Genomic DNA, 15,840 nt, shown 5'->3' with positions numbered 1-15,840 from the left:
TTCTCAAATTTCATTGGTGGCTGGCTTGCGTGGAATTCTTCTCTTTTTTATACAAAAATTTCAAAATATAGCGAATTTCTTCATTATTTTCACTTATTTTTGAACAGCTGTCACTTTTTTCAACTTCCCCGAATTTAATTTTTTGTTTAATATAGCTTAAAATCTCACCTTTCCCACACTATATGCCATGACACAATGTGGTTGGTAGCACTGGAGATATACGATTGCAACGGCATCTATTGACAAAATACGAAAATACTTTTTCGACTATATTTTCGAATATGTTTTTTTGGTTCATCGAAAAAGTTTGGAAAGTCTAAAGAGTTTCGAAATCTGGCTAAGAATGTGCCTCATTGTGGTACAATTTTATATTATGTCCGTTTGTTATTCTGCTTTCGTGAGGTAATATTTTAGAGGCATCTATGCAAATCGGTTCAGAAATTTTGGAAATTAAATTCCTTCAACATTTTTCGACTTGTTATTTAAGTTCAGTTTCTGTTGCACCATATGAAAAGTTCTATAACTGTTTCATATTCATACGAAGGAGATCGGGTTTACTTACTTCAGTTACTCAAGCTAAGTATTTCTCTGAGAACCGGTTAAGCCAAACTGTTTTTGTTGATTTCTAAACAACTTTTCAAGTCTTAAAAAGTTTTGAAGCCCATCTACAAAGATGCTATTGCTATGATCGTTACTTAATAATCTAAGCAAGTACTTACCTACATATATAAGTTGCCTTCAAATCTTGCTTTGCTGAAAAGCTCTTTAAATTGACACAATTTATAGTTTTTTTTACTAAACAAGTTTCAGAAATTTGGCAAATAAACTACCATATAACCAACGCAAAACAAAAAAGTATACTTTCGAAAAAAATAGCAGCAAGCAACTTTTCCAAGTAACACTAATCTGCTTAGTGACGATTATGAAGAATATCCTTTAAAGCACTCGTTGACCTAAATTCGCAACTAACAAAGTTTGCAGCATTTTCATTAAAAACCAAAACGCAAAAAAAAAAAGAAAAATCAAAAACAACAAGTACGAGTGAACCGCACGACAACTGATAACAGTCGGCGACGACCGAAAATGTTCCACACAGTTAAATGCACTCAAAGGATAATAAATGAACACAGATACTCGCAGAGCTTACCAAATTGCACGCATGCGTGCGTGTGTTCGAGCACAAACGTGTTGTGAGAATGTATGTATGCGTGGATGTGTGTACGTGTGGCTGTGCGTCCGGGTGCGAGTTCACAGGATGTTGTGGCACAGTCGCAATTGTTGAGCGGCGCTTAAAATGAATTAAGAATTTTCTAAACTCTGGGTGGTTGCATGACTTCCAAACACCCACACGCACACACACACACATAATATATATACGTGGAGCTTACGCGCACCCACTGGCATTGTTATGTCGCCTAACGCTCGCTGCAGTTGAACTGCGTTCAGTTTCTGAAGTATTTTCATGTATTCTCCGGCGCTGCGGTTAGTCGCAGCCCAAAAAGCAATTCAGAAAATAAAATCAAAATAACATTCAAAAGCCAAACTGTGTGCCAACAATAGTTAGCTGCTTAGTTGCGGCGTAGCGAATCGACACCCGGCGGGCGGGATCCTACGGAAACTAGCGGCTGCTTTATGCGCGACACTTGAAAGAGAAAAACAGTTTTTTTTCATTTTCCCATCTTCGCATGTCTGCCCCATACGCCTAATAAGGGTGTGTACTTAGTGCTGCTAGTTTTCCAAGAAGTTTAAGGAAGCGTGCGTTGCTGTTGTATGCTCGTCGTATACGTGGTGTCGAAAACGGCAAGCTTTTTCCACTGGGATTTGTGGCATATTTATTTCAAGATTTGGAAGTGCTGTCTTTTATGTGTTGTTGGGCTTTTGTGGGAGTTTAAGGAGGGAGCAGGGTTTTAAATTTTTTTTCGATGCGTGATGTCTGAAGAATATTGGTTGAATTTCAAGTTGATTGGAGCAAAACTGACGAAATTTTGAGTATTTTTGTACCACACTTGTTTTTTCGGATAATCATGCGAACATTTTTTTATTTTTATTTTAATTCTTTCCAAAATTTCTTTGAGAACTCTCATAGATCTTCCGTGCATACAGTTATAAGGGTGTTTTGATTTTCGAAAAGTTCAATAATATCGTTCCTAAGGGCTTATGGTTAAAAAAAAATATTTCTTTCCTAATTTACAAATATTATATATTATATTACTTTAGAAAAAATCAATAAACTCAACACTTAACTCAAGCTCAAATTATTGTACTTTAATTAATAAACAAAATTGAACTGGAAATAAAAAAATATATTTTAATTCTAGATCTTCAACTCAAATAAAAATCGAAGAAATGCATTAAAAGCAATAAATGAAATAAAGGATTTTCCACTGATTTTGGAAATATACCATTTCATTGGTTAAATATGTTTATACTTGTATCATAAAATAGTAGAGATTTTACCTTCTACTCCTAAAGGTAGGCTAAAAAACTGTGTATATCGTTTATATAGAGTTCCTTTATGTTAAAAAATATTTTTCTGATTTTACATGAAATATAAATCAAAAATATCACTAAAATAAATTATTGCAATCTTAAAGGTCAGCAGTTTTGTCTATGTCTCCGTTGTAAATATTGGTCCGAAACTCAGAATGCAATTTAGGAGAGGTATTTACCCAAATACACACCTCCATGAAAAATGAGAAATTTCGTATACTAAATAAATAAATCATATCGTAACAAAAAACGTATGCTGCAACAACGTGTTGCAAGCTACATGATTGCGCCAAGTCTGCGAGAAATTACGATTTATACCGCTTACCTTGCTGTCTGCCGCGTATTAGCGCAGCGCGCGTGCCTATCGCCCACGAGCAAGCCATCTCGTGCTACTTTGCTGGCAATTGCGCACACGCGCACCCACGCCGCTCTCATAAGCTACGGCATTATGACTTGAGTGGCTCAATTCAAGTAACTCGAAAATAGACGATTGTCGTGTAGTGCCTTTTACAAGCTGATTCTGCGCTTTGTTTATTTGCTTTTCGGATAGGCCTTTTTTGTACCCAGCCGTAATGTGTTGCTTAAGCATCTTTTGTTTTAGCAACTGAAAGCATTTATATTCCTTCCTCCATAGGAAACTATAATTTTTTGCTTTATCAAGCTTATGCACATTTCTATATTAGTTTGAATCGTTATTGAAACACTTTAAAACTTGTCGCATACTATTTTTGATTTTTGTCTTGTCACTTTACCGCTGACATTTATCTAAAGGCCTCAAAAATCATTTTTCCTTATCTGTATATTATTCTTTCTGCAAAATATTGAGCTAAGTGCACCTCTAAAGGCTTCTAAATAGGCAACCAGCCTCTGGGCTGCACTTGTTTCATAAACGTCACTTAAAAGGGAAGAGTTACCTCGAAAAATATATAAAATCCAATTTTCATATGCCTTGAATTGATTTCCAACTGCAATTAACCCAACCCTACCGGTTTGGCTTGTGTTTGTATTTTGCGGCGTCTGTCTTATGGCAGCGCTGCTTTAGCGATTTAAGTTCAAGCCACATTGGCACACAAGCATGCATTTGATGTGCACTTGTGCGGCTTCTTCATGTTGCAGCTCAACTCAATCAGCCAGTCAACCAAACAACCTAACGAGCGGCAATAGGAAACTGACTGATGCAACAAATGCATACATACACACATACAAACGCACCTATGAGTAGTGTAAGGCACTCACCCTAAAACCTAAAATGGAATGAATGACAACAACAGCAACAATAGCTGTAACTGTTATATGCATGTGGAAGAGTGGCGGCAAAGCCTTGCAACAGAATAAAAGTGTAAATACTTATGCAACCACCACCAGCAATAATAGCAACAACCGCAATAACAATAAGCAAATGCAAGCAACGAAAGCAACAACAACATCACTCAAAATTTCCAGCGCTTACTGGTAACTGTTCATTGCCTGCCGCGGCTGCAGTTCTACCAACGTTACACTTCATTTCGCAATTCAGTTGGAAAAATTCTTCTTCACGTCCGCACAATTTCCGGTTACCGAGTGGCAAGCAAACGAAATTCACCGCTGATTTATTTATTTATTTATTCATTGCATTTATTTACAATTTGCGTGTTGACTAATGTTCGACTATTTTTTCGGTTGATCTGGCGGTTGGCGCGCGCCTCGCACACACACACACTCACACTTGCAAACAAGCTCGTATAAAATTCTGTGCTGGCCCTCATCAAATACAGTTACTTATTCAGCGTGCGATTTTTTTTGGTTTGCTGCTGCAACCACGCTTCTACGAACGTACACAAGTGGCATGTTGCATGCTGTTAGCGTTCAGCAAAAACAACAATTGTGTACCTAAAGTGTTGATTTCAATACTTTCCGGTCAATTAAATATTACGAGTTGCGAGAGCAAAAAGTGTGCAACTTTTTTCATCGTTGACTTAAACAACTTGCGTGTGCAAAAGTGGAGAGTTTAGTGGCAAGCAGGCGAATTAATAGTTTTCATTTAAAATTATTTACGTGCAAACCTGGCCAAGATGAATTATTTGGACGCAATGCTGGCGTGGTAAGACGAAATAAAAATTAAAAAAAAAAAATTGTTTGATAAAAAATTAGTTTAGAATTTAGATTCCTAATCTTTTTTGCAATTTTTAGTTTTAACTAAAAATAATGGGATTATCATCAGGTAGTCGAAAAAGTCCTTTCGTATTTTGTCAGCAGATGTCGTTGCAGTCGTATATCGGATAACATAGCGTTCAAAGTTGAATTTGCGTAAACTTATTTTAGCATGCAATCCAACAACACATTTTTTAAACTAGTGTAAAAATTGATGATATTATGATTTTACGATGCTTTATGACATGTTGTGAGTACCCAATTGTGTCATGGTATATAGTGTTGGAAAGGTGAGATTTTAAGCTTTATTTAACCAAAAAAAAAATAAAATTTCTGGGAAGTTGGAAAAAAGTTCCAGCTGTTCAAAACTTAGTAAAAATAATGAAAAATTCCGTTATATTTTGAAAATTTTGTATAAAAAGGGGAAGAATGCCACTCAAGTCACCAATGAAATATGTGAAGTTTACGGAGACGATGCTGTGTCAGTTCTGGTAGCACAACAATGGTTCGCTCGCTCCCATTCTGGAAATTTCGAAATTTCGATTTACACTGACGGAATAATGTCTCTAGCAAAAAGTGGTCGACCAAAATGGTACATATTTGTTTATTTATTTATTAGTATAAATATAAAAAAATAAGTTGTAGTTTGATTAGAATTACGAAAAGACTTTTCCGACTACCCAATATATAAATAATCAGGCTGACGAGACAAAGCGTGCATCACTTTACCTTGGCCTAAGTCCTTGCTTACCCGTTTATATTCGCGTTTTTCGCTTATGATTTTCTAACTCACATACATTTTCGAAAAAACATACTTTTAGTTTTCATTAATATCCTTGCTCACAATTGAAAAATATCACACTTTCAAATGCTTTCTTTCTCAAAGAGTAAAAATTATTGTAGCAAAAAATACTTGAACAGCAAACAGCAGAAATGCAATAATTCCTTTGATGGATTTTCATTTGATTAGTAATTTAATCGAATCTCGAATTCTACGCAAAAATTTCAATATTATTCCAATTTACTTTGAAAAGCCGAGCATTAATTACACATTATTTCCAATCAAGACACAAAGAAGTTGCGCATAGAAGCATGCAAAACAAATTCCATAACTGAAAATTAGGCAAAGAAAGTGCAAAGTTATTCTCCCAATGCAAAGAAGTCTCGACAACTTTTTCAAACCACTGCAAAATCCGATTAAGAACTTTTGCCGCCACTAATATTGCATACCTTTGCAGAAGTTTGCGCAAGTGACGCAGCTACCCACTAAGAAAATACTCAAGCAGCGAAGGAAAAAAGTGTCAAGCAACTAAAGTTGTGCAAAATTTCAGAAAGAGAATGTGGCAGTGAATATATATTTATCAGGAATGACGTGAAATAATCGATTGGGTATTCCTTTTGGTTCAAAACAATATTTTTGGAAATTTAGCGGCATCCAAACCAAAAATCGAGCACTTTGATATCAGTGCATCACTCTCTGCCGGATTTCTTCTTTGGTATATCAGCGTATATTAGTTTTCTAACTAACTGTGATTGTGCCTAAGTTGTTGTTAGCAAAGAAAAACTGCTGTTATTAATTGCACAGCAAGAATTTCGAAATTATTCAGCTCAGCTACAGCATCACACAAAAGTTGATAGCCATGCACATACTACATATATACACACTGCACTACTACACACTACATAAAGACTATGACAATTTTTGATTAGACTAAGTGTTAGCATGCTTGGCTAACTTCTCAACCCATTTATTTCAAAAAAGTCTATGAATTCGAAGCTCAAAAATGCTACGCTATAAAAACAACCGTTGGCATCACTGGAGATATACGACTGCAGCGACGTCTATTGACAAAATACGAAACGACTTTTTCGACTACCCAATATCTCAGGAACTACTCGAATGAATGTAAGGTTTCCCAACCACTTCTATCATATACTGTACTCAACGACGAAACAGGATGACAACCACGCCTACTTCTCATATAACACAAGATTTAATTTACATCTGATTCTTTCACTGCCAATATAGAAATCAAGCACCAATAAATATATCGAGATAAACCTTTGCACAAGCAGTGCCCGTGAGGTATTTAACCTTGTGTCCAAAAATTTTCGAAATTCGCCTATAATATGTCAAGGACCCAGACACCAAATACCTGCGGCCGACACCAGTGCATTTGGCTAATCTTTGACGAGCACATCAGTTAGCCTTGAGTTCTAGTATTGAGATTCTGGCAGAATATTTTTGTGAAATAAACATGCCCTTGTGCCAAAAATGGGTCAATATATCACTTAGCCGTCATCTGTTCATAATACATACTAGTGTGATCAAATTGAAATGTGAATTTTGTCCATTTCATCTCCTTCAAAGTAATCCCCTCCCGCTGCAATACACTTATGCCAACGAATTTTGCAGTCATCATAGCACTTGGAAAAATCCTCCGTCGTAATGGCCATCAGAGCCTTCTTCCATACAGCTTTTACATCCTCAATTGAGTCAAAACGGTGGTGGTCATGTGAATTTGCTGAATAGCCAGAAGTTAAACGAAAGTAAATTAGTCGAAAAGGGGGCGAAATGATCACGAATAACCAATGCAGTATCGCATTTCTTTGTTCAATAAATTCGAGGAATTCACTTTTAGAGCCTTACAAAACAACGCGCACTCAAATACTAATGAATATTTTGACATGAAATTTAGCATAGATGTCACTAACAGTACTACCAACTTACAGAAAAAAATTACCGGTTCGAAAAACACGCAAAATACGTTTCAATTTGTTCACAGAGTTATATACTCAAATTTCCGCATGACTTTATATCGCATTTATCAATCAATATGTAAGCTATCTTAATGAATTTCAGATAGAATTTCTCTCAATGTAACTTCTTGCCAGAGATTGTAAATAAATCGAATACTCCCTGCTTTTATTCAAAATATAGAGGAAAATCCTACTATATCACTTTACCTTACAGAGTAGAGAGTATAAAAGTTCGGTTATTCACGAACTTAGCGCTTCCCTACTCATTTTTATTCAATTTTTATTGTTTTGTAGGTAATTTTGCATTTTGCGTATGTGCTTGCTCTCTCAATTATGAATTCACTCATTTTTGTTGTGAAGTTAAAGCATTTTTAATCCATATTAATGACGCGGCCTTTTCATAAGCTAATTAATATGAACTAAATATGGATGTATGTGTGGATTTGAGTACGTGCCTTTGTCCTTTACAGTGCGGTAATGATAAGCTTTCGCCTTTTAAATTACCTTCTCTGGCCATGAAAAGTTGTACATAGGATATTAAGTCCTCCATTTAAGCTGTACGGCGAACGATGAAAAATAAAATTATATAGCATACTTTTTGGGTTGTACCGTCTAAGCTCGTAACACAGCGATCTTATTCATTACTCTAGAAAATTGTTTCAAAACTCTTCCATTTGGCGAAGCATTGCCACTCTACTCTCAATATTAAAATTTAATTTCCTGTATATTTAACGATTTCAAAACATTTCAAAAATAAATTTTCTACGCGAGATTTTCGGTCATAAACAGAAGTACTGTGCCAGCTGCTACCGCACCACGTGACACATATTCGCGGAAAATGCACGTTGCTTTTTTTAAGTAAAGCAGAGGAGTTTTTACTTTCAGCAGCGCATAAGAAAACATAGCATTGGGGGAAAAAACACAACAACAACCAAAAGCTGCTGCGAAAACGCCAGTCATAATGAAAAGCACACTATAACACTGAATATGCGGGCTAAATGTGCTTTTGTAGAGGAATTTCACACATGGCAGCATTTTTTAATTTCCATTTCAATTTTCACATCGAAAAAACGCATTGCATACAAATAAGCGCAGCAGCGAAAGTAAAAATAACTGCCCCCTGTTGTGCACAGTTCTCGCTTTTGGGGATTTGCCTTTTCCAAAGCCGCCTGTGTGTGTGCGCAGCTTGAATGCAAAGCGTCACAGAAGTCGCGCTTACTAATTATTACTATTTCTGCACAGAGAACTGCGAGTAAAAAACGCATTCCATAGAAACCCATTCTGGTGCTCATTGCGATTTTAATGTTCCATACACATAGCATTTCGCTATTTTATTTTCGTTTTTGTTTAGCTTCTCGCGAAGAAAATCTGATTATGCAAAGCAAAAGGCATGCTCATTTCACCCCGCCTCACACTTATTCACGTCACATCCTTGGCATACGGCGGTGCCGCATTAGTCGCTAAGTAAAATACGCCCCCGCGGCCCCGTAATGCCGTCACATTTGCTGGATCGCCGCCCAACGCCATTTGCCTGCCCGTGCCCATGAGGCACCTTCTATGCTGTATCATATCCTGCCATAGTTTGACATCACAACCCTGCGCACGCAGTGCCGCCTTGGACTGCAGTGACTCAGCGAATACGTGAAAAGCACGAAAGTGACTGCATTCATTGAGAAAGCAGCCCGGCTGTGCGCTGCCATAGTTCACATAAAAGTCGACATGGCCCAACGGTCGATCGTAGCCATACGAACCAACACTTGTGTGTACGACCTCCACATAATCGGCGTCGGTGATCGCAACGCGTTCATCGAAGTTGTCGTAGCGAAAGAATGGCAGCGCCGGATCCAGTGCATAAATCACTGGCAGTCTTCCAGTTTGTACATGCTTCCCAGCGATGCCAGCGATGTGTGCACCCATGCTAAAGCCGATCACATGTAGATCCTCGAAGCGTACACCCGCTTCACGTTGTAGAAAATCGATGAACTTCGCCAACACCTTGCCGACCGGTTTTACACGATAGCTGGCGGTGAGATAGTCCGCAACTGCACCACGTCCCCAATCCACAGTGAAGACATTATAATTGCCGGCACCTTGTCGGAGATAAGCTGGCACGAGCGTCTGATAAATAGCGGCCTTTGCGCCACCAAACCAGCCGTGAATGAGTATGCTGTGGAAAAAGGAGAAAGGGAAAGGATAAACAATTTATTTGCACTTTTAATAGACATGCTTTAAGAGGATTAGAAGACATTCTTAAGCTCAGAAATTATGAGACTATTTTCTTTCCATTTCTTTTTCTTTCTCCCACCCGCTAATCGAAGATTCCTCTCCCAACAACTATTTCTTAAAATAAGCTTAAGGAAAATAAAAAAAATCAGTAAAAAGTGCGACCTTTTTAACAAGTTTTTGTACTGCAAAAACAGCAACAATATGTAAGCTAATGAAATTAGCCGCCCCACCATTGCATTTTAATCGGCAACCTTTGAAGTGCAATAGTCCGTGGCATAGACAAACAACACACTGCAGTTAAATGCAACAAAGCGAAGGACGAACTCGAAGACAACATCCAACATTTGATAAGCAACTAGTGCCCCTATGACACAAATTGCAAACCGGAAGAGTTCACCAATATGCCGATCACGTTTAGCACAAATCGAATTTCGAAAATGTTGCAAATCTGCCGCCAACATACACACCAATACACACAGACGGGACTTTAACTACAATTTTTGCATTTCAGCACTCGCAATCCCTCTAAGCAACCACCCATTGAGTAAGCTCGCCTGACACACATAACTCATTTCGGCGCCTGACCCTTATAGCCCTTTTGTCGGCCATCACTTACCGTGTTGGATTGAAAGGATTGAAACGTGACTGCCGCAAGGATTTGCCATTGTACAGCTGCACTTCCTCCACTTTCATGGTGGGCGCGGCGTGGGCGGACACTGTTGCTCCAGTTGCTGTTGCTGACGCCGAATTTGCCGTTGCGCCTGCCGTTGTGGGAAATGGATTTGCGCCAAACACTGCGCCAATCGTATTGGTGACCACATTCAATACTCGCTCACTACCAGCAGCTACCGTTTCGGTCAAAGCTGGTACGCGCCCGACAGGCTGGCTGTCAGATCTTTCGTTAATATTGTGGTAGTTGTTGGTGTGTAGCTGGAATACGGTGTGTCGTTCGGCGTTGAAGAAGAAAGTGTAGTCCTGCAGATGCAATTGGTCGCTGCCAAAGAAGGCGACTAATTGTCCGAATGGATTGAGGAACCCATTTGAATGGTAGAGCTTCGTGCTGGCCGCCTGTGGTGATGCGGTGCTCGTGCTCACATTCGTTGCAGTTACACCACCATTGTTGGCTGTAATGATATTTCGCTTGCTACTTGTTGAAGTTGGTGGCATTGTTTTGATAGTTGTTGTTACCGTTGATGTTGTTGCTGTTTCCTTGTGATTTTTGCTCGTTTCACTTTGGTCGCCCACTTTGACGAAATCATTTCTGTTGACCCGCATTGACAGCTCTGCCAATGTGCCGGTATTCCTTTTGGTCGTCGCCTTCATATTTGCTTTGTCACTCAAAACGTTTGCTGCTTGCTTTTTATTGTTTATTGATGTTGTGGCTTTAGTAGAGCAGTTGCTTTTGTTGTTTTTTTCTTTGTTACCCTTTGTGGCATTGCTCTGCAAATATTCATTTTCTTTTGCCGCATTAACGCCCACTTCGTCGGTATCCCCGCCCATCAAGCGCTCCCACACCGAATGTTGTTCGTCATCTTTATTGCCATTGTGCCTGTTGGCACCCATAACAGCCTCGTCACCATAGCCATTACCACTGATTAACAGCAGATCTATGACGTTGCCTTCAGTGCTGTCGGTTAAATAAACAATATAGTTTGGGCTCTCGGTGTTGGACGGCAAGTTATTGTTGAACAATCCGGATGATTTTGGGGTATGTTCTGGCAAAAATTTTGGTTGAACGTTATGCCAATTTTGTAGAACTGAAAAAGTAAAAAAAGCGGTTGGTTTTTTAAATAATTAATAATAATAATTTATTCCTGGATTCGAATCCTTATAATATTGAGAATATCCTTATTAAAGAATTATAGTTTACTCTTGCCGATAAGGGTTTTAGACTTAACCGTCAAAATGTTTTATTCTGAATTGAAGAGTGCAAACTTTGAACTACGTTTCGTGAGAACACTCAAGGGCTCTCTTAGTATATATTTTAATATTCAGACAGCAAACTAACAACTTTCGGTGTAACGGCTCTTTGAGAATTCGAAAGAAACATTCTACGGAAGTTTAAGAAACTGTTGAAGACAACGAAAAAAAGTTCAAAAGAAATAATGAAAAAAAAAATTCTCTGCTCTTTGAGACACTTCGCTCCATTAATGGGGTATAACTGATAGAACTATTTTTTGCACTTGAATCTTATTTCAACACAAATTCTTTGAAGCTCATATTTCCGGACCAACTTTGTAGAGATAGGAGTGTTTTAAAGTTTTTTCAGTTCTTGCTTTTTACATAGGCCCGGTTTAGGTGTCAAAAACTTTCCACTGATACAAGATCACTTAAGTATAGACCAAGTTTTTGAAATGTTTTCTGCATGAAAGCAACTGTATATCATTTTCTGCACCGACTTTCAAAATACGAGAGTGAACAAAAAATAACAACAATAAATGAAATGGGCAACATCAGCTGTTGATTGAAATCACTTTCGTACTTTTGAGTGTGTGTCAATCTCTGAAACAAATCCTTCATTTTTTGACGAGACAGAGTGACTCACGCTTAAATTATTCTCAGAAAAAGCTCATATTCAAGCCTTTCTTGCACAACTTTTTTTTCTTTTCTTCAACTGAATGAACTATTAATTTTCAATTAGCACTAAATCTATCACCAAACCCAATTGACTGAAAATCACCTGTTACTCCGAAAATGAAAATTGTAATCCAAGGCATTTTACTGTCGAATAATTTTGTTAAAAATGTTCTCACATATCTACGCAGAAAGCTTCAAAACTTCTTTAAAACTAATTGCAAAAATGCTCTTTTTCACGCAAACGCTCCCGGCCCAATTCAATTACGTGCTTCGCATAACCGAAACTACTAAAACACACGCTAAATAACGGCTTAGCCAGCGAGTACTTGCTCGCGTTGCGCGTTCAGCTAGAAGACTAACAAGAGACTAAAAGCGCAAATAACTGAACGATTTTCGGTTTAGCTTTTTTGAGAAAGATTTAACCAAGATTCTTAGTGCCTTTACTCACCGTCTGTCCAAACGACAACAATCCATAAAAAATGTGTGTTAAACCACATTTCTGCTGTGTGGACATAAAATTACAACAAAGTCCGTTTGTGGACTTCGTTCGCATTTTGTTGCTTTTATTTACTTTGTGTATTAATTCTCAAAGAGAAAAAATACATAATTTATATGATGATTGGAAAGATAAATAGGCAAAGCAAGTGGGTAAAACAGTTATGATTAACCGAAAAGAGTTGCAAGCAAAAACGCTAGCAAATTGGTAGTTGATCGGTATAAGTGACAGTGTTGTTTGCCTTACATTCCTACCCAACATGTGGTTAATAAGAAATGACTTTCTGGCCGTTGGCTGACACCTGAAATTAAAAGTATTGAAAAAGATACAGTTATTTTATTAAGAAATAGATATATTTATTTTATCTATTTTGCTTCAAATTTGGTTTAAAAAAATAATTAAAAATAAATTTCTATATTCCATGTTAACATATTACTTATTTTAAACATTTTAAAGAAAAAAATATTATTTAGCGAACTTAATTTGGAAAGAATTATTCAATCAGCTTAGTAAAAAGTTTTCCATAAAAATTGGCTTCAAAATTAATCTCCTCATATTTATATAATTTGAAAAACTGGAACTTATTAATTATAATTATTTTCTGAGCTGAATAATAATTTATACACAATCCGATTGGACTCAATAGATTACACTGTTCAACAAAGATCTACCTATATATCCTACTAGGACTGCTATAAAAAGCGCTCACACTGACTACGAAAGTAGAAATGATGTATTTGACAAAATTTGATCTAAAGGAAGACAAATAATATACTTTTTACCAAACAAATTTCGAATTGTTTTCAAACGTTAAAAATAAAAAAAAATGTAGTAAAATTTTCCTCCTATTCCTCAATATCGTCATACCGATAAAAAAAATAAAATTTATATAAAAATATATGGCGCACCCTGCATATTATAAAAGTCGACTTAAGTTAAGGAGCTAAGTTCTATTCTTCTAACGTTCTAACCAATCTCTTAGATATCCGTCTTTATATTTAATCTTTAATAATATTTTAGAAACACATTACTTTATTTCAAAAATAAGGCATGGGTGCAAATTGTTCAGGAAATGAAGATAATTGAATGATGATGGGCTTAACAAGTAGACCTATAATACAAAAATACATTTATGGACGAACAAGTGGCACATTAATGCTCGATTTTGAAAACGTGGAAAAGTTCAACTGCCGAAAGTACTCAGAGTTTTTACATTTTATGTTTTCAAAGTAATTGTTTTGTCTCCCGAAAAAGCTGTAACATCAACCAAGTCAAGCATAGTGAAAAGAGAACCAAAAAACTGTTTTCAATGCCACCTCCATGAGCTTCAAATTTGGCATTTATTACAATTAAAACATTTGCTGACATCAAATGTTTACACTTTTTACACAGTAGTTTGTTGATATAATGTTTTTTTTTTAGCATTGAAATACTCCAACAAATTAAAGCAAAATTTTTTTTTAGCTTTTTACCCATATGGTTTTTTTATTGTTTGCGTTTCCGCTGCAATTTCACTTTAATTCAAAAATTCCATATTTTGATGCGCTGACACCTCTAGGCGCTCGCTAACTTCGTATAAACTTTATGTTCACTGCGGGTCCACAGAGGAGACATATTGCAGCCACTCTCGCACTCGCACTGGCACTCAAACTCTTTATGACAGTTGTGAATAATTTATGTAAACATTGACAACTCGTCATAAGCTACAACATCGGCGTTGCCATCGTTACGGTTAGTCGGCGGGTGAGGCGAATGTGTGAAAGTGGAAAATGTGTAGAATCATAGCGCCAAAAATATCTTATCGTACCCACAAGTTAACACACATTCCCTTAACTGTCGAAAAAGTACATGAACTCCGGTTTTCCAACTAAGTTATCGAAAACTACGCTTGGCCAGTGACCGACATTCGTTAGACAATTATTCGTGTGAATAAATTTACGAGCTGCTTCGTTAGTGAGGTAGGTCATTATAACTTGAAGTTATGAGAGCGACTGCATATGGCACTAATGAGCTTTTATATGCACTCAACAGGTACTATCGCTCGCTGCCTTCATGGGGCAAAATGATTCCAATTTACTTTCAGACTCATATTATCTTGGGTAACAGTGCTCTCCACATTATTAAGAACTCAGCATAATTTTGACACAGTCTCTACCGAAATGTTCTTGAAAGGACATTCTTGTGCGCTAATATTTTTACTAAAACACTTTAACTATACACAGCCCTTATTTTGTTTATAATATAGGTTATTACATAATCATTACTTGGAAAATTTTTCAAATAATCATTGCTAACGACTTTTCCGTTTTCTTTACAGGTAAGTTAACTGTTCGCCAATCGCAAGACATACTACGCAAATAATTTTGAATTTTTCAACCAAAAATAATTTCTCTGCCTTTAAAATAATCCAGGACGGTGTTGTAACATGGTACAGTATTGGAAAAAAGGTATGTTCTTCACATAAAATTGTTTGTAGGAACGCGAAAAATCGTTCAGTAGAAAAATTCCGACGTTAAAAAAACGGTAAAATTTGAAATTGAAAAAATGTAATCAAAATGTTTTCCGCTTCAATTGATTAAGGTGGCTTGGTGTCCTTGATTCATTTTGGCGCTTTCCCTAGTATCGAACCGTTGATCCATGAGTTTGCTTATAATGCGAGGCAACAAATAGAGTGCCAAGTCGGATGACCCATCGATTTAATGTTTTGAGGGAAGAAATATCCATATGTCAACACCATTTCATCGAAACATACATATGTAGCTGAAAAACAATTTGCCACTTTTTGATTTACTCGTATTTATGAATTTTCCAAGGGTTTGAAAAACGACGTTTATCGAAAGACGTGCTTCGATAACTAACGAATTTTTATACTACTAAGTATATACAGCTTTTAGTGCAACGAAATTATATTCTCACTCGTTTTTCATAATTTACTAATTTCCTTTACCAATAGTCTCCCTCACCCTCTTTTTCTTCGAAAAGCCTTCTACAAGAAGCCGAGTTGATCGGCCAAAGACTGTCATCTCTACCAATACTATGTGGAGAATGTCTTATGTTACAACCACAGCAACCTTTCAACTCACTCGGTGGGTTTCTCGGGTTGAATGGGAGTTCCTGCCAAAATATGCCTCAATCTAAGTGCATAATCATCGGTAAATATT

The 15,840-nt window shown here is 37.0% G+C and overlaps 3 protein-coding genes across 9 annotated transcripts in view; 1 reads left to right on the top strand and 2 right to left on the bottom strand.

Annotated features, from left to right (window-relative positions):
- LOC126757750 (60S ribosomal protein L3) overlaps positions 1-9,340 on the bottom strand; it is a 275,465-nt gene extending 266,125 nt beyond the window's left edge. Inside the window, exon 1 of the mRNA XM_050471771.1 lies at positions 9,336-9,340. The gene's annotated coding sequence lies outside the window, so the exon portion shown is untranslated. The remainder of the gene's footprint in view (positions 1-9,335) is intronic.
- The window catches only part of LOC126757669 (poly(U)-binding-splicing factor half pint), a 277,161-nt gene that overhangs the window by 212,279 nt on the left and 49,042 nt on the right, over positions 1-15,840 (top strand). The window contains exon 1 of one of the 7 annotated variants that reach the window (XM_050471768.1): positions 3,991-4,570. The exons of the other annotated variants lie outside the window; for them this stretch is intronic. Coding sequence (XP_050327725.1) covers positions 4,542-4,570 — 29 coding nt within the window. The 5' untranslated portion in view covers positions 3,991-4,541. Of the gene's footprint in view, positions 1-3,990; positions 4,571-15,840 lie in introns of those variants that run through there. 7 annotated transcript variants of the gene reach the window in all.
- LOC126757653 (uncharacterized) lies at positions 8,800-12,323 on the bottom strand. The gene is made up of 3 exons (XM_050471735.1): positions 12,287-12,323; positions 10,223-11,363; positions 8,800-9,547 (listed from the first exon to the last, which is right to left on the bottom strand). The coding sequence occupies exons 1-3, from the start codon at positions 12,321-12,323 to the stop codon at positions 8,800-8,802; spliced, it is 1,926 nt and encodes a 641-aa protein (XP_050327692.1).

The sequence above is a fragment of the Bactrocera neohumeralis genome, chromosome 2 (assembly GCF_024586455.1).
Source record: "Bactrocera neohumeralis isolate Rockhampton chromosome 2, APGP_CSIRO_Bneo_wtdbg2-racon-allhic-juicebox.fasta_v2, whole genome shotgun sequence".
In the NCBI taxonomy this organism is placed as follows: domain Eukaryota; kingdom Metazoa; phylum Arthropoda; class Insecta; order Diptera; family Tephritidae; genus Bactrocera; species Bactrocera neohumeralis.
The sequence above is the reverse complement of the archived record's forward strand: the minus strand, read 5'-3'. Positions and strand labels throughout refer to the sequence as shown.

Excerpts from the sequence above, each read along its gene's own strand:
- LOC126757653 (XM_050471735.1), bottom strand. The coding sequence starts at position 12,323 with ATGCCTTGGATTACAATTTTCATTTTCGGAGTAACAG. Across the intron at positions 11,364-12,286 it reads TTTCATTTTCGGAGTAACAG|TTCTACAAAATTGGCATAAC; the intron begins GTGATTTTCAGT and ends TTACTTTTTCAG. Across the intron at positions 9,548-10,222 it reads AATCCTTTCAATCCAACACG|CATACTCATTCACGGCTGGT; the intron begins GTAAGTGATGGC and ends CTTTTTCCACAG.